Source organism: Amblyraja radiata, chromosome 5, assembly GCF_010909765.2.
Source record: "Amblyraja radiata isolate CabotCenter1 chromosome 5, sAmbRad1.1.pri, whole genome shotgun sequence".
Lineage (NCBI taxonomy): Eukaryota > Metazoa > Chordata > Chondrichthyes > Rajiformes > Rajidae > Amblyraja > Amblyraja radiata.
The window spans coordinates 25148545-25167856 of NC_045960.1; the positions used below are offsets into that span (position 1 = coordinate 25148545).

The 19312-nt window shown below is 42.4% G+C and overlaps 1 protein-coding gene across 7 annotated transcripts in view; it reads left to right on the forward strand.

The window, feature by feature from the left end:
* Positions 1 to 19312, forward strand: part of sh3bgrl2 (SH3 domain binding glutamate rich protein like 2) — a 143020-nt gene that overhangs the window by 31913 nt on the left and 91795 nt on the right. Inside the window, exons 1-2 of one of the 7 annotated variants that reach the window (XM_033020809.1) lie at positions 17076 to 17151; positions 17748 to 17801. The exons of 4 other annotated variants lie outside the window; for them this stretch is intronic. In XM_033020809.1, the coding sequence (XP_032876700.1) occupies positions 17766 to 17801 (36 nt within the window). In that variant the 5' untranslated portion in view covers positions 17076 to 17151; positions 17748 to 17765. Of the gene's footprint in view, positions 1 to 15219; positions 15282 to 17033; positions 17152 to 17747; positions 17802 to 19312 lie in introns of those variants that run through there. 2 more of the 7 variants (XM_033020814.1, XM_033020812.1) reach the window with 2 other exon arrangements.

Here is a 19312-nt window from a genome sequence, read left to right on the forward strand (position 1 = left end):
ACGTCATCGCGCAGAGCCACGCGCTAGGCGTACAACGTCAAGACGCTGCGTACGACGTCCAGACGTTGCGTACGACGTCGAGACGCTGCGTACGCCCTCAATGCGCCTGCGGGCTGACAGGCCGTTGATGCGCGGGATTTTCGTACAGTGCAAGCCAGCGAGGACGGCGAAAAGCAGCAGGGGGAGCAGGCGATCTTTGGCTTCGGCCAGCGTGACAGAGCCGGGCCGGGGGGGGGGGGGGGGGGGGGGGAGTGGAGGAAGTAAAACGCTAGCGAAATGTCGGCATTTCTGGAGGAGCCGGGTGGCAGCAGCCGTTATGGTCGCTGGCCAGTAGGAGGCAAAAGAATGAGTGAGTGGGGGGTGGGGGGGGGAGGAAGGATTTTATTGAAAATGTGTACAGAAAAATGACGAAATTTAATGAGGAGTGGATATGCGAATGTAAAAGTGAAATCGCTAGCGAAATGGTAAAAATCTCGGAGTTTTAGCGTGTGGTTTTGGTGGACCAACGAATCAAAGGCCATACACCTGACATACACCCATACACGCACACACACACAGAGTTTTAAAAGTATATAGATATGATATGATATGATATATAATATATAATAACAATAACATCCAAGAAACTGAAGAATCTAATCATTCTTTTCCTTTAGGCGGTGAAATGTGACATTTGTGCTTGGCTCTATGTGACTGGAGTACAGAATAGCAATGTTACAAAATTTTGAGATTTTAAAAATCAAGTCTGCAATTTATCCCATCAGATAAAGCATAAAAAGAAGTTTAATTTGACACCTAATTCACTTTCATATCTTCAGTATTAAAAACGTTTATGGCCATTTTCATACTCGGAAATTAGCATCTTGTTCCCTATTGCTTTTCCATTGACTTAACACAAAAGCTGTGATCAAGGACAGTCAAAAGCCCATAACTTTCTTAAAAATTAAGAGAACTGAAAGAAATTTTCAGTTATTATAGATTCTGAAACAAATATTAAACAATCTCACTTGGATGACCTGAAATTAAAGCATATAATTAGTTAGTTACCCAATTGTAGCTAATTACAAAACTCAATTACTAGATCTAAACATCTATCCATTTCTTAAGAAAAGATTAACATTTTTAAATAACCTAAGTGTCCAAATAATATTCACACAAGAATTCACAATATAACATGATATTTAAATCTTATTGTCATGGATTTATGGAAGGAATTTTGTGTTTAATTCCCGTAAATTACGGGCCATTTAAATCATCTTGCGAGTGGGATTTTGTGGAACGCGATCGTTTGGAACGTTACGGTTTGCGGTGAATTTAAACCCCATATCGGCAGGGAAAACACTGCTGGTTCGTATGGGTCCTAAATCACCTTTTCGCAATGTAAAATTTGGATTAAAGTAATCCTAAGAAGCAAGTTTATAAGTAAAATAAACGGCTTATTTTATTTGTCCCGTACGGGAGATCCGTCCCGTTGTCGGCATTGACGGCGTTAGAAGTCGATTTTTATTTTACTCCTGCGATGAAATTGTCCAGCGTTGTTTTTAAAAAACTTCAGAGAACGGATGTCGAAGCGATTTCTCTGCAGCAGCTGAACAGGCTGAGAAAGATCGACTCCGACAGGCAGGAGAAAACGGCATTTTAATTCCGCCCCCCTTCAAAGGCGACAAAGTCGCGCACACGGTCAGTGGCAGAAATGCAGCGCCGCTGAAGGTAAGTTTTGTAACATACCTATACAGAGGGTCAGAGGGTTGAATCCACTGAAGTGATTTAGGGAGATGTTCTATTCAGCTGTAAGTGGGATTAACAAAAAAAAAATGCTGGTATTGCACGATGCCCTGACCCTGAAAAATGAGCAAAAAAAAGCTTTATTGATTACGAACAATCTTTATTTGTTGCTTTTGTTGTGTAGTCCTGCAGCCCACAGGCCAAATTATCCCTGGTTTTTGTATTGATTTCAACGAGAGAATATAAGTGAGAATGTTTTGTTTGACAGTCTTGAAATGGAAAGGAAACAGTCAGAGAGTGTCCTTCCCAATGTCTACTCATTGTTGACGTTTTCTTTTGTGGATACCTAAGATGCTATCAACCATGGTGCTCTCAGCATCTGAATAGCTTTTGAAAAACCTATTGTTAACCTTTAACATGAAGAATACTGCCTTGATCGTGGTTTTGGAAGGTCGATAATGTCAATGCAGCATTTCTTTTAACTCCTTTACACATTCTCTGTTTCCCGAGAACTTCATGGTAAAAAGGAAGCACTTGCTCAATATTACATGGAAGTGCATTATTTGCCAGTTCAAGAAAGTAGTTTAAATAACATAAGTGCTGAGCTTCCAAATGAGGGGTATGAACAGATGCGGGGACCAGTCTGCAAAATTAAATTAACTGCAACCGACAAATTAGGTTCTAAACTAAAAGGTGATTCTTGCATCCTCCAATTACCATTGCCATCTCAGTGCCCAATCTTGCCCTCTCCATGCGATACAGACTACGAATGAATTAAGGGCAGCAGTCAGCCCATGAAGTCTGCTATTTTATAAGATCACGACTGTTAGGAATATGGAATTGAGATTAGAATTCTGTCTTTCCACGGTGACCTTTTACCTCATTACTTATCAAGTATCAATCAACCTCAAATTTAAGAATATTCAAAGACCCTAGGTCATATTGTTTCAAGTCCTGGCTACATCTCTTGTAATCTTCTATGCACTATTTCCAGCATAATGACATCCTTCTGATGGTGGGGAGATTAAAACTGCACACAGTACTGCAAATGTGGTCTCACCAACATCTTGAACAAATGTAACAAAAGGTCCCAATTTCTATACTCAATACCTTGACTGATGAAGGTCAATGGACCAAAATAATCACATTGAATGGTGGTGCTGGCTCGAAGGGCCGAATGGCCTACTCCTGCACCTATTGTCTATTGTCTAAAATCCTTCTTGACCACCCTATCTACCTGTGATGCCACTTTCAGGGAACTTTGTACCTGTACTCCAAGATCCCTCTGCTCTCCAGGAACATACATTCCCCAGGAACATACCATTTACTGTGAAGATTTTGCCCTGGTTTGACTTCCTAAAACACAACACCTTGCACTTAAGATAAATACAAAAAACTAGAGTAACTCAGCAGATCAGGTAGCATCTCTGGAGATAAGGAATAGATGATGTTTCGGGTCGAGACCCTTCTTCAGACCAGAGAGGTGTTGCTTCCTACACCTTGCACTTATCTGCATTAAACTCAATTAGCTATTCCTCAGCCCACTTGCCCACCTGATCAAGAACATGTTGTAACTTTTGATAACCATCTTCACCACCCACTTTAGTGTAATCTGCAAATTTACTAATTATTGCCTTGTACATTCTCATCCAAATTGTTGAAATGAACCACAAACAACAATCGCTCAGCACCAATCCCTAAGGCACTCTTCATAGGCCTCCGGTCCAAATAAACACCCTTCCACCACTACCCTCTGCTTCCTTCTATGAAGCCAATTCAGTATCCAGTTAGCTATCTCTCCCTGGATCCCATGCGATCTAAACTTCCAGAGCAGCCTATCATGCAAAACCTTATCAAATGTCGTCCAAACAGACATTGTTTAGGGATTTGCACTTGTTGACCTTTTTGATTACTTCAAAAAACTTGATCAGATTCATAAGACACTATCTCTCACATTCAAAACCATGCTGACTATCCATAATCTACCCCATCTCTATCCAAACATATATATATTTTATTCCTCAGAATCATGTACAGTAACTTACCTACCACAGACATTAGGCTCACTGGTCTATAGTTCCTAGGCTGTGTCGGAAGGAACTGCAGAATCTGGTTTACGCCAAAGATAGACACAAAATGCTGGAGTAACTCACAGGGACAGATGGCATCTCTGGAGAGAAGGAATGGTGTGACGGTTCTGGCTGAGACCCTTCTTCAGTCTGAAGGGAATGGGTGATGTTTCGGGTCGCATCTTCAGTCTGAAGAGGGTTTCGACCTGAAACATCACCCATTCTCTCAGTCTGAAAAAGGGTCTCGACCCAAAATGTCACTCATTCCTTTTCTCCAGATATGCTGCCTGTCCCGCTGAGTTACTCCAGCATCTACTGTATCCGCTGTTCGAGGTGTGGATTCTATATCAACGAGACTAAGCGCAAGCTTGCCGATCATTTCGCTGAACACCTCTGCTCAGTCCACCTAGGCCTACCCGATCTCCCGGTTGCTAAACCTTTAACTCCCCCTCCCTTTTCCACACTGACCTTTCTGTCCTGGGCCTCCTCCACTGTCGGAGTGAGGCCCAATGCAAATTGGAGGAACAACATCTCATATTTCTCTTGGGCAGCTTACAACCCAGGGATATTAATATTGATTTCTCTAACTTCAAATAACCCTTGTTTTCCCGCTCTCTGTGTCCCACCCCATCCTAATTACCCGACTAGTTTATTGTCCTACTGATTAAATACTACTGAATATGTGCCTCGTTGTCAGCTTCCCCTCTGCCAACAATGTACATTCTACGTTTCCTTGTTCAACTTCCCCTTTGATCTACGTTTTCACACCTCACCCTTCCATATCTCCATGTCACCCTCTCCCCTGATTCTCAGTCTGAAGAAGGGTCTCGATCCGACATGTCACCCATTCCAGAGATACTGCCTGTCCCGCTGAGTTACTCCAGCATTTTGTGTCTAATAGTTCCTCGGCTATTCATTACAGCTCGTCTTAAATAGATACACTACATTAGCCACCCTCCAGTCTTCCGGCACCCATGCCTGTGTCTAAATCTCTAGGTCTCTCTTCAGAGTGGATAAATTAAGTAGAAAAAGCATATAGATAAAGAGATTGTTAAAGATAAATATATATTTTTAATTCTAATCTGACTACACTTCAGTCTTCTAATATGGAAAATATGATTCATTGTGCATCTGATTACTTCATTGTTTTGCAATGTGCAGAGAGGTCAGCAGTAAGCTTCAAAATGTGGACTGATGGAAAATGAATTGAACTGATGACTAACATTTTAGTTATTTGCATGTTTGGATAATTTGTGTAGTTTAGCAAGAGTGAGATCATGATGATTAGTTTAATCATTCAGCGATCAGCTTGCTCTTGAGCAGTTACATTTGTGTATGCAAAACTCTTAGTTTTATTTGACTGCCCTTTTGGTTAATGGTGCAAATAAGATGTGTTCCTCTGGAATTGAAAGTATCTTTCATTAGCTCTTGTGCCATTAATCCTGTATCGTTAAACAGAACTGCAATTGCTGGTAAATTAAAAAAAAAAAATTTCAATAAACCTAAAGAATGGCCACTGTTACAGAATGGTGCATGTATTTTACTACGTAGAATAGAAAATGTTCATATACAAACAATAGACAATAGGTGCAGGAGTAGGCCATTTAGCCATTCAATGTGATCATGGCTGAGTACTCCGTTCCTGTAGAAGACTCTCTCTAACTTCTACAGGTGCACAGTAGAGAGCATGCTGACCGGTTGCATCGTGGCTTGGTTCGGCAATTTGAGCGCCCAGGAGAGGAAAAGACTACAAAAAGTAGTAAACACTGCCCAGTCCATCATCGGCTCTGACCTTCCTTCCATCGAGGGAATTTATCGCAGTCGCTGCCTCAAAAAGGCTGGCAGTATCATCAAAGACCCACACCATCCTGGCCACACACTCATCTCCCTGCTACCTTCAGGTAGAAGGTACAGGAGCCTGAAGACTGCAACAACCAGGTTCAGGAATAGCTACTTCCCCACAGCCATCAGGCTATTAAACCTGGCTCGGACAAATCTCTGATTATTAATAACCACTTTCTGCTATTTGCACTTTATCAGTTTATTAATTCATGTGTGTATATATTTATATCATGGTATATGGACACATTTATCTGTTTTGTAGTAAATGCCTACTATTTTCTGTGTGCTTAAGCAAAGCAAGAATTTCATTGTCCTATACAGGGACACATGACAATAAACTCACTTGAACTCACTTGAACTTGAACTTGCCTTCTCCCCATATCCCCTGACTCCGCTATCTTTAAGCAGCTTTTTCACGGGGCGAGTTGACGCAAGATGTCACCAGAGTGAAGTGGTCGTGGTCCAGCACGAGTCTCGCACGATATAACGGGGGGTAGATAAAGAGTTCCCACGGTACTCGGCATTTCTGTTATTTGTGTGAGTGACTTGTCCGTCTCCCGAGCTTTCCCGTTAATCTTGAATGAACATCGTGAACTGTAGTGTTGTTAATCACGTGGCACAAATGATGTTACTTTGTTTTCACACACTATATTGGGTTTTTTCACACACTATATTCCTCCCTTGGTTGAATTGGCTCATTTGGAGACATGCCTATACTAAGTATTTTCGAGTACAGGATGGTGGTTATTTTCATTGACGCGCTGTATGCAGCAGCCCACTATGTGCATCGAGAACGCTTGCGTGAAGGCAGAAGGGTGAGATTAATTAAAAAGAGAATTAAGAGGAAGTCTCACTGGGTGAAGCCCATCTTTCAACGGAGACCTCAATTTGGACAATATGATCAGCTGCTTAATGTGCTGTGCGAAGAGGATAAAAGTGCATTCACAAACTTTGTCAGAATTTCACCCGAGCTCTTTAATGAGCTGAAGAATAATCTGTTTTTTTTTTAGACAAATGTTGTTTGGTGTGATGCACCTTCTCTCAATATGTGCAAGAAGTCGTCTTTTTATTTTGTCAAATAGGAATAAAGACTTTGTCTCACATTGACCGTTATGGTTGTCTTATTTTATTATCTACTGAGAGGTGAAACTTTCAAACGTTTAACCAGTCAGTAGACAGACAATAAATAGTAACAATCGAGCCATAAATGGTGTATACAAGGTGAAGGGAACAACGCTGTGTGCAAGATAATGTTTAAAATCATGCGAGGAATCGATCGGGTAGATGCACAGTCTCTTGCCCAGAGTAGGCGAATCGAGGACCAGATTACATAGGTTTAAGGTGACGGGGAAATGATTTAATATGGATCTGATTAAATACTGTCAGTAGTAAACTCGATCAAAACCAACACCAGGACGTCTATTAAACACCAGAGATCCCAGTAAACACCCAGCCGAGACTTATTACAGGTCTAGTGGAAAGACACAAAGCGCTGGAGCAACTCAGCGGGTCAGGCAGCATCGCTAGACAACATGGATAGATGATGTTTCGGGTCGGGACTCTTCTTCAGCGCTGAGTTACTCTCGCATATTGTGTCTTTCCAATGCAGATTAGCGTCTGCGATTCTTTGCTCCTGCATTACGGGGTCTATCTCGATTCCCGATAAAGTCTAAAACCCATCCTCCAGAGTTCTCAGCCCAGGGCTCCCATAAACAAGCCCTTAACTCCACACTGGGGACAGAGGCTGTGAGGTGTACAAAACCATGAGACGTACAGGCAGGGAAATAGACAGAGTCCAGGGTAATATATGTCCTTTGCCCACAGAGGGGATTCGAGGACCAGAGGGCATAGGTTCAAGGTGAGGGGGGAAGATCTAATAGGAATCTGAGTGAGGGGTAACATTTTCGCACAAAGGGTGGTGGGTGTATGGAACAAGCTGCCAGAGGAGGTAGTTGAGGCTGGGTCCATCCCTACATTTAAGAAACATTTAGACAGGTACATGGATAAGACAGGTTGGGAGGGATATGGACCAGACGCAGGCAGATGGGACTAGTTTCGATGGGACATTTTGGCCGGTATGGGCAAGTTGAGCCGAAGGGCCGGTTTCCACACTGTAACTCGATAAAGCCAGTGAGTATACGATCTAAGATAGTCCGAGGGTCTCGAATGAGGTAGGTAGTAGTTCAGGAATGCTCTGTGGTTGGTGTTAGGATGGTTCAGTTACATAAGTGCTCAAATGTAGGCACCGTTTTCGCAGTGGAAGCTCCGAGACTGTGCAGCGGGCGATTGTCGTGTTGGCTGGGACTCCTGTTATCCATGCAGGGGATTGACCTCAGTCTGAAGAAGGCTCTCGACCCGAAACGCCACCCGTTCCTTCTCTCCAGAGTTGCTGCCTGTCCGGCTGAGTTGCTCCAAGCAACTGGTGTCTATCTTCAAAGGACTGACCACCGGGCTGGATGTCGGGGCTGGCGTGTTGCGTTTCACAGACCGAATTGTCCAATTAATGGTAACAGATGGGCTCTGAGGGAAGTCCCCCCCCCCCCTCTCTGTTTATCTGCCCTTTAACTTTTGTGCCTCTATGCAAGTATCTCGCGAGCCATCCCAGACTGCCCATTTCTGCTCCCCCTCGTCTTTAATAACTACATTTCCCTAACAATTACTATCTTTGTTAGTTATAGGAGCAAAATTAGGCCATTCGGTCCATTAAGTCCACTCCGCCATTCAATCGCGGCTGATCTATCTCTCCCTCTCAACCACATTCTCTTGCCTTCTCCCCATAACCTCCTGACAGCCGCACTAATCAGGAATGTATCTATCTCTGCCCCTATTCTTCACCCTTTTGACAGTAGTTTTGTTTTATTGGAGACGCGGGAGACAGCGGATGCTGGAATACTGAGCAAAACACGAAATGCTGGAGGAACTCGGTGCATTTGTGTTTAAGAAGGAACTGCAGATGCTGGAAAATCGAAGGTACACAATAATGCTGGAGAAACTCAGCGGGTGCAGCAGCATCTATGGAGCGAAGGAAGTAGGCAACGTTTCGGGCCGAAACGTTGCCTATTTCCTTCGTTCCATAGATGCTGCTGCACCCGCTGAGTTTCTCCAGCATTTGTGTGTGTAGGGGGGAGAGATAAGGCAGCCTGAAGAAAGGGTCGCCTGTCCATTTCACTCCGTAGATGCTGCCTGGCCCGCGGAGTTCCTACAGTCTTAGAAACTGCTTTAGACAAAAAGAGACACAAACTGCTGGAGTAAAATAGCTCAGCAAGTGAGGTATCTGAACACTCAAAAATGAAAAAGAATGAAAATGTGATTATTTCACCTCCCTTCAACTATTTTGTGTTTCAGCATGAGAGGGATTATAACATTAGAGACATTCATCTTGTAGTGATGTGTTAATGAGGAATTGCAGACATCAATCTGATAGTAATAAATATATTTATTTAACAATGAGGTAAAACAAGCACTGACAATCAAACTGCTCAGTTACTCACCGTTCGCAGGAGTTCCCACGGTATCCGCAAGAGTTATTACGGATATCGCATGGATATCGCACTGGCCACTATGTTCATACAATGTTGCAATGCTTACCCACAAGTGTACAAGTCACTCTTGGAGAAATTCAAACTTTCTTGAATTTACTCCCGAGTGACCAAGTTACACGATTACCTGCCGTTAGCGCCACGGTGGTCCACAAATGCCGTACTGTTATCGCACGGGGTTCCCACGATGTTAAACTCTGGTTCACTCTTGCGTCAAGTCGCCCCGTGAAAAAGCCACTTTAAGAGCCCTATCTAGCTCTCTCTTGAAAGTATCCAGAGAACTGGCCTCCACCATGAGGCAGAGAATTCCACAAACTCACAAAGTGGAAAAAGTGTTTCCTCATATTCGTTCTAAATGGCTTACCCCTTATTCTTAAACTGTGGCCCCTGGTTCTGGACTCCCCAACATCAGAAACGTGTTTCCTGCCTCTAGCGTGTCCAAACCCTAAATAATCTTATATGTTTCAATAAGATCCCTTCTCATCCTTCTAAATTCCAGAGAATACAAGCCCAGCCGCTCCATTCTCTCAACATATGACAGTCCCGCCATCCCGGGAATTAACCTTGTGAACCTACGCTGCACTCCCTTAATAGCAAGAAATTGACGCAATAAATCACTTTTAATGGAAGCCTAGAAGTACTGATCTACATCATCACCACCAAACAATTTTGATTGTGGCTTGATTTATTTTAATATTAATGTTTGATTCAGTTAAAAGGTGGCATTTCTTTCAGTAATAATCCGTTTGGTAACTTTTCCAGTCATTAAAAAAAAATTACACAAATTTGGATTTCTTGAAGTCGCTCGTCACGTTAGATAGATAGATAGATATAATTTATTGCCACACAGCCAGGGTTGGTGGAAATTTGGGTTAATTTTGTTTTACATCTTCCATCAGTTTCCTTGCTTGTAGTTTACTGCTGTGACTGACTTGCTTATCTTGCAACTTATCTACAAGCAAAGGCAAATTGATCAGTTGTCCATGCGCACTTTCTGCATTTTGAAATTTCATTCTCAAAGTTAATTGGGTGATTGCTACTATACAATTTATTGTCAACATGGCCCCATTAGTGTGTAAATTAAAATAATTACTCAGGAGATTTACAAGGAAGTTTCTTCATTTGTTACTGATTTAAAATTAATACATTAGGACTTTAATTGGAATGAAGCAATATTGAAAAATAATTTTTGAAGTTGTATGCAAAAAATTGTCATGTGCCATTTCAAGTGTACAACCTCATGCATGGAACTTTCCTGTGTCTCGAATAACTCAATGGAAGAAGGCCTCAGCTTTCCCTTTTCTGAGAACAGTGGTCTCTGTGTTTATTCCATCCCAATGGACACCGCATCCATTGCACTGTCTTCATTCACCGAGCCTGTAGGTTTCAACCCATTTTATGCTGTTGCCATGTGTAAGGCCAATAGTGTTAGTTTAATATTTTTGTAGCATTATTGGTGTATATCCATTCTCTTGTCCAGCAGTACTTTTCTTTGTCAAATGTGAGGCTGAGCTTTTGAGTGCTGATTTAAACTTAAATTGGAAAATTGCAACCTATTTTACCTGACATGTATTTTTAACAAATACCACTGCAAGCTCAGACTCATTTACTGACTAATGGCCACTCATCAATACGGAACCAAGTCATGTTAAACTTAATGGCTTAATTTCCCTTCTACTAATTAGATTTTCAGCTGTGGAGTTAAACCAGCTGGAAGCATTGTCCTCTTTTGGGAATGCTTAATTGCTTTGCTTTCCTTATAGGCCACATTTATTTTTATTTTGAAATATACTTATATTAGTGTTTTAATCCATCACTGCTTTAGGATTTGCAAGAGATTCAAATTTCATTTTCTTCCAGGAACTTTTTGCACAAGTGCATTCATCATAGGCAGTTTTTATAACTGATTTATGAGGGATCTTGAAACCCTATAGGAATCTTTGGGGGATGGGATATGGAACTATAAAAGCTCGTAAATTACCATAAATCAATTTCATTTGAAATAGTGCACAAAATATAGTGAGTTGCTGAAGGCAATGTTATGCTGAATCATTTTCTATTATTATGGCAGAGCAACAAATCAGACCTTGGGTGAATTTCTGCATTGGTTCTTCTGGAATTTCCATCAGAATGTTGGTGGAAAAACCACAAAAACCTGCAAAATGCCGTTTACAGTATTTTCCCGTGGCTTCTATGGCCTTCGCAACAAAGTAATGGAACAAATGCAAGAGTTGAGCATTTAGCTGCAGCTTGAAAACAGTGTGATGGTCAAGACGGGGTAATCTTTCCCTTCAGAGCTTGAGTGTTGAGAGGGAAACCTATATCAGTGAAGGGTGGGACAGCAGCTGGACTCAGGTGGGGCAGATGGACTCAGGTGGGGGAGAAAATGGATGGAGAGAGCGACAGAGGGTGGGAGCGGATATGTGTTAATAAGTAAAGAGCCTTCTCAAATACAAATTTGATCTGCACTAGTTGTGTGGCCATTATCTGGGTCTAATCATGAAACAGTCTAACTATAATGGCGAAACGACAAGTGCAACTAATCTGGATATAGATCGTCCACATTTCCCTTGTACAGCTCAATCAATTGTTCTGATGCGTCATCAAGAGAAATCTAACTAACTGTTGTTTTTGGCAAAAAAATACTGGACTCGAATGCATCAGTGCAATTGTTGCTGAAATAGATTAGATGATTTTAGCAAGGAAAATAATGGGGATTTTGAGGTTTTTCAGAACAATTGTTCCAAAGAACTAGCCCTCCCTTAATATATTAGACAATACATTGAAAAATGATCCATAAAAATGTTTGCATGGGTTAAGTGCATTAGCTGCCTGCACTCCGCATAATGGATGCCGTGACTGTGTAATTTAATTCCATAAACTTAATATTTTGCGTTTTGACTTTCAATACCAGATGTAACAATTATATAAATTAAATTTGATCAAATTTTTATTATTGAATGTGGTCAGGTTACAGATATGCTTTCAAGTATGCCTAATAGCTTGGTAAATGTAACATAGGATTACATGGTTTAGTAATAAAATGCGCGTGTACACTCATTTGCTTGCTGGCATCATTTTAATGCTGATTTCCAAAGCACTAAAAATAGAGATTTTCAATGAAAATTAAGATTTTAAAATCTGCATGTCTACTGTTTATAAATATCCCAAAAGAACACATTTAATGGAAATAAAAATAAATGAATAAATTATATTATGCTCCTGGATACACTGGTTTGCAGAAGATTCTTTGATAACACAAATTAAGTTTAGTGGAAACCTGAAGCTGACTCAGTACAGAGGATGCAGTTACTCAAACATGTACGTGGTGGAGAACTGCCTCTCAGTTCCAGAGGTACTGGCTGAGGCCCGGAGCAGATACTGCTATACTGACAGCTGAATGCCTTGCTTGTATACCAATCCAGGCAAATGACATCAATAAAAACCACGTCCTATCTGTTTTAATGTTATGTTTCCTTACTGTAAACTGCTCCATTGCAGCTTCACAACTAACCAACAGAGGCTTTACAATCGTGACTTGGGTTCAGCCATCTTTATTCAGGATGCATCTTGAGTTCCCATAACATCCCCCCTTGTTTACAAAACACATATGTACAGGAACTTTATTTTTTTCCTAATTTCAACCGAGTCCATGGCATCTTATTTCACTGAATCCAACATGTGTTCGACAGTCCATTTCCGTGGTAACTTTCAAATTCTCATTCCTTGGATCTGCGACAGTTCAGTGCTCGGAATTATCTAACCTTTGAACAATAATTATCTGGTTCCTCATTTCCTTTCCCCTTTTATTTATTAATTTGTTTTGTTTTAAAATTGCAATTATTGCCACACATTGGCTACCCTCAGTATGTACTAACCCCATATCAAACTGTAAAAATAACAATATAACGTTAACATTTAAATATAACCTAATAGCCTTTTAAATCTATAATCAACTACAAGTACAGGCACTTTATCCTTATTTGGGTACATAATCTAGCAGATAGCGTGGTTTTCGAACGCATCCAATAGATCTTGTTGTCAGGGTTTGATGCTCCCTGGGGACCGGTGGTCGGCTCACAGGTCGATTGTCTCGCTCGGGTTCAGGCGTCATCACCAGGTCATCCAGGTCAACATCAGCGCGATGAAATGGCTCGTTGGTCTTCCTCAGATGACGCCGTCCTCGGTTCTGTCTTCATAAGATCTGGGTTGTGCAGCACAGCGTACAACCACAGCCTTCCTCCAGGGTTGATGTCGGTCACCAGTTGGAATCACTCGAACTGGATCACCACCTTTCAGGGGGATCAGATCTTGGGATCCTCTATTATAGTAGTCTGCTTGTCTGTCTCTAGCTGCTCTCAATTCATCTCCTACCTCTTTCTGAATTTCCTCTTTGTTTTGTCATCCTTCCCTGCCAAGCTCAAATCAACATAGAGCTCAAACTCCTCCCTCCATTGTCTCCACTCCATTGGCAGGTCCCTTGCCTCGAAATTCACTTGCCTAGGGGGCTTTAGTTGCTGCATTTTCCTGACCAATCAGCCTCTCCATAGATGGAAACAATGTTGTTACAACGGCGGGTATATACGCACTTGACCAAAACGTGTGCTATGTCTATGGCCTCACAATAGTCTGGTATATCCGGTCACCCGTACTTCAACACTCAATTCTGCGCCGTCACTCCCGGAAATATCTACTTTGTGTCTCCTAATGAGCTCCTATTGTGTCTGCATCACACTTCAGCTTCATTCATGCTGTCACAAAGTCAAATGCCAAAGTCAAAATTCGGCACCTTCAAGTTCAACATACAAACTCTCCGATGTATGTCTATTGGTAGTGCACTCACTCACAAACTTTGTATGCCGTCACCGTGCACATGATCAAAACTCTTGACGATTCTTGAAATTGTCCCCGATCTGACACCATGTTTTAATGTTATGTTTCCTTCAAAGGTTCAAAGGTTCAAAGGTTGATTTATTGTCACATACACCTAAATGTAGTGAAATTCCTTTTGCCAATGCAGCACATAAAAAAGAATACAAACATAACAATAATAAATAGCTTTAACATAAAAACATCCCCCCACAATGGTTCCCATTATGGGGGAAGGCACAGAGTCCAGTCCCATCCCCAATGTCCACCCATAGTCGGGCCTATTGAGGCCTCCACAGTTGCCTCTACGGAGTCCCGATGTTCCAGGCCGTCCTCGCCGGGTGATGATATTCCGGCGTCGGGAGAATCCTCTCAGCGGCATGGGAACCCTGGAACGGCCGCCTCCCTACTCGAGACCGTGGCTTCCGGAGCCGACAAGGCCGCGCCGAATGGAGCTCAACTGGCGATCTCGTCGAGAGATCCCAGGCTCCCGATGGAAAGTTCAGCGCCGCCGCCTGCAGCCGCTCCTCAGACCCGCAGCTCCGCCACGGACCCAGCTCACCGGAGTTCCAGCTCAGCGACCCAGGCAAGGCACCGCCCGCCTCGCAATGGCGCTCCAGCGCTGCACCGCCGTCCTCAGACCCGCAGCTCCGCCGCCGCCGATGCCGGTGCCGCCGCCGCCGGTGCCGCCGCCGAGGCTCCGGGCGGTCCCCTCGCTCCTCGGACCCGCAGCTCCGCAGCCGCCGCCGCCGATGCCGAGGCTTCAGGCGGTCCCCTCAGGAAATGCCACTCCAGGCCCGCTGGTAGGCCGCGAGGACGGGTCGAAAGTGCAGCCCGGAGAAAAGCTGCATCTCCGACCAGGTAGGGACCCTGAAAATTAGTTTCCCCCCTTCCCCCCCCCCCCCCCCTCCCCACACATAAAAAAGCTAGAACTCCTTAAAAACAAAACACTAAACTAACTAAAAATAAGAAAAAAGAAATGAAAAACAAACAGCTGCAGGCTAGGCAGCCATACCCCCTACAGGTCGGCGCCAGTACTGTAAACTACCCCATTACAGCTTCAAAACTAACCAACAGACGCTTTACAATCGTGACTTGGGTTCAGCCATCTTTATTCAGGATCCATCTTGAGTACTGCGCCACAGGTAGCGCTATTCCCATAACACTATCCTTCGCACATTTAAAAGGGAAGGATTCTAAGGGGAAATAATTGGATGTGTGACATCTTGTAATAAAGGTGAGTTTACCTGCCAAATATTTAAAAAAGCAAATGTTACCAAATGAATTAATTAACAAATAAATTGCTAACATTTGTTGTAATTTGGTATAAATATATTTTCTTGGCATCACTTCCCCCAGCTTGCTTTTCTGTATTAAGTATCGGAGGGATGTAATTAAAACATTTGGTTGCTTAATCAACGGGAATCTTGAAAGTAACAAGAGACAGGTGAAAATAAAGGGTTGATAATGTCAGTTAATATGTCTATTGGCCTCTGCAGTCCATCTGTCTTTTTTTTTTGATGTACTGTTAAGTGCATGTTTTGGGTGCAGTTTATATATTATTTTTAGCTGTGTATATATGGGGGGGTGGGGGAAACTTTTAAATCTCTTCTCTGTACGGGGACCTGATCTTTCCCTGTCGGGTCTCCGTTGTCATTGGGGCCTAGCACCGTGGAGCGGCCTCCAACCGGAATTGACCTGGGGCTCCAGTCGCAGAGCCTGTGGACTCACCATCTGGTGGCCGACTTCGGAGCGTGGAGAGCTGTGATGGCGCTTGGATGCGACCCGACTTCGGAGCTTCGGAGGCTCCAGCCGCAGGCCCTGTGGACGGTGACATCAGGAGCTCACGGGTCCCTGATGAGAGACCGCTTTTCGGAGCTCCCGCAACGGCAACTTCTCCCGCCCGAATCGCGGTGTTAAAAACGACCTGGAGAGGGGCCTTACATAGCCCGGCGCGGCTTCAATGGCCGCGGGACTTACGATCGCCTGCTGGGGGCTTTAACATCGGGAGAAGAATAGAGAACAGGGGAGGGACAAGACTTTGCCGTCCATCGCAGTGAGGAGGTGCTTGGAGAATCACTGTGATGGATGTTTATGTAAATTGTGTTAATTGTGTGTCTTGGTTTTTTTTCCTTCTTGTTTGTATGACTGCAGAAACGTAATTTTGTTTGAACTTAGGTTCAAATGACAATAAACGTTATTCTATTCTATTCTATGGGAGCTGTAAGATGTAGTTAAGTGGACAGAAATGGCCTCCTGAACAAGACGGTGAATAAATCAGAAAGAAAGAAGATGGAATACAAAGTGAAAATGACAGTAAGATGCATTGGTGTAGTTGGAAGACTGCAGACAGAAGGGGACCGTGTAGGCACAGATGATCTTGTAATTAGAGTTTAAGATTAGTCTGGAGGGGTTCACGAGAGATTAGTTTAAGGAGTGTTGAAAAATCTACCAAGTCAGGGTTTACACACTGACCTTTGTACTTATCGTTGTAAGAGGAATCTCTAGTAAAATGTTACTAAACACTGTTAAAGCTAATTTTATGTCCTAATGGCCTATTTCTTCTATATTAATGATGAAAGTAACCATTTATTTTATAATCTGTATGTTTCTGGTGTCTGCACTGGTTTAGCAATTGTATTTTCACATGTGGCTCAGAAAGTCTTGGGTTCAAGCTCCATTTTAAGGCTTTAACATGTAATCTTCTATAAATACATCGGCGTAGTACCAATGGACTGCTATCTTTAACAAAATATATTACATTATTTTTGTTTTCTTAGTGAGTCATGGAGTCATACTGCATGGAAACAGGATCTTCGGCCCAACCCGTCCATGCCGACCAGTATGCCCCATCTAAGTTAGTCCCATTTGCCCGTGTTTGGCCCATAGCCCTCTAAACCAGGGGTCGGCAACCTTGTTCTGCATAGGGGCCAGGACGCATGTCTGTGAGCGGATGGCGGGCCACATCTATCACATGTACACATGGATCCCGCCCCTTCGAGGACGCCACTCATACTCGCTAGTCCCCAGCCTATTGACAACCCCGATCCCGACCAAAGATCATCGCGCGGATCTTTAATCCCGACAGTGAAGCCCAGACGCAGAAGGTGCGCGGTCGTGCCGGCGGCTTTGCGCAGGATGCGGTACACCCAGAGCTCGCTGCTCGGCCGCCAGAGCAGGCCTCCTTGCGTCACCGCGCCTGGACGCTGCGGCCTCGGGCCCGGGAGGTACCGGAGCTGATGGTCGGATAATTACGGGGGAAAAAACATGCCTGCGGGCCGGATGATTTTGGCTTACGGGCCGCATTCAGCCCGGGGGCCGTAGGTTGCCGACACTTGCTCTAAACCTTTCCTATCCATATCTTTCAAGTATCTTTCAAATGTTGTTTTAGAATCTAGCTAAATCTGCACCTCATTCCATATACCCACCACCCTGAGTGAAAAAGTTGCCCCTCAGGTTCCTAATATATCTTGCCCCTCTCACCTTAAACCTATGTGCTCTGGTTCTTGATTCCTTTATCCTGGGTAAAAGATTCTGTGCATTCACCCAATCTATTTTCCTCATTATTTTATACACCCACATAAGATCAACCCTCAGCCTCCTGCATTCCAAGGAATAAAGTCCTAGCCTGTCCAACCTATCTATAGCCCAGGCCATCAAGTCCTGACAACATCCTCGTAAATCTTCTCTGCACTCCTTCCAGCTTCTGTGAAGTGAAATTATGTTATGGCACCTATCAGAGTTAGTGTTCTGGCAGGTAATTTTCCCACAAAACTGTTATCTAAAAATGTAATTGTTAATTTATCTACATTGATTGCTGCGATGTTTTGTACCTCGACAGTAATTATACCTAAGGCACATTTCTGGAAAACTGACTGATTTTTTTTTTTTGTTACGTGAAACTATGTCAACTGCATGTGTCAGGAAACATAAGTTGGCAGCAAATGTTGATTTATTTACTTTTTACACAAATTCCATGAGATCAAATTTCATTCCATATGTCACTTTTTTTTAATGGTGATTTATGAATTCTCTAAAAGCAAATTTCTGTAACCCAAATCGTCATAACACAGGGGTTGCCTACTCTAATGCACTACTTTTTTATGTGATGGTAAGTGCTGGTTTGGTGTACTAGCACCTCGAAAATGTTAAACATCATTCTTTTGCTTATCGGCCAAAAAACACATTAGAAAATTGATTAATTTTGAAAAAGTAATTAATCATGAATCACTTTGCTCTGATTAAAATTATTAATTTTCAAAGTAGAATTTTTGTCATTTTCAAATTAATGCTCATTCTTTCTTTGCGTTTACCTTTATTTCACAAATGTAAACCTACTTTAGACTATCATTAGGTAAAATGTTAAAAAAACAAAATTACAAATAAAAAACAAAATACTTGTGCTATAACTCCAGGATAAGCTCTCAACTAAGAAGCCAAGCCCAAAGCCAAAGTATTATCTAACTATCTAACTAAATATACCAACTTACAATAAATAACTGTGCATGCAAATAAAAGCTACCCACATAAACATTTTTCAGATTCAACTGAGCCAGGAGGAATTGTCATGAGTGCTTTCTACACTTTTTCAAGTGTGCTTTGGTGTTTTGATGTGCTTTCCAGGACAGCCATTTTGTGCTTCACTACCTTCAAAATGTCTTGTGGGTTTGAATATGACATCACTGGTTTTGGCTTCTTGACATTCTTGATGTCGACACTTTTGGCCAAAGTTGCAACCGGAATTCTGTCTAAATCTGCAATAATAAATTCGGGTTTTTTCTGTTGACTTCTTGAAATGCAAAATAATTGTTCCCTGATTTGTGCAGCATGGAATGCCAACTGACTTATTTGAAGACACTGAGTCAAATTTGAAGGCATGTTTGTGTTCCAGATGATATTTGAATGATGATGGGATGATATTGAATGATGATGGGATGATATTTGAAATATTTCACAATACTTGGACTTGCTATCGTTTTTGATCACAAGGAAGTTGTGTCAAACGTCCGACTTCTTCCCCTGAAAATGATCCACTTATTCAACATTTTGCTGTTCAAAATTTTCTGAAACATTTAACTGATTATGTTTATGTTTTTGCTCAGTTTTACTGGATAAACTGCCTGAAAAGTTGTCAAACATTTATTGACGAAGCAAGGAATTCTCATACCCTTCTATTCTAGTACTAGCTTTAGAAAAGAGAGAGTTTAGGAATTTAGTCATTTTATCAATTAATCATGGGTGATTAATCATTAATCACTTCTTTCGAAA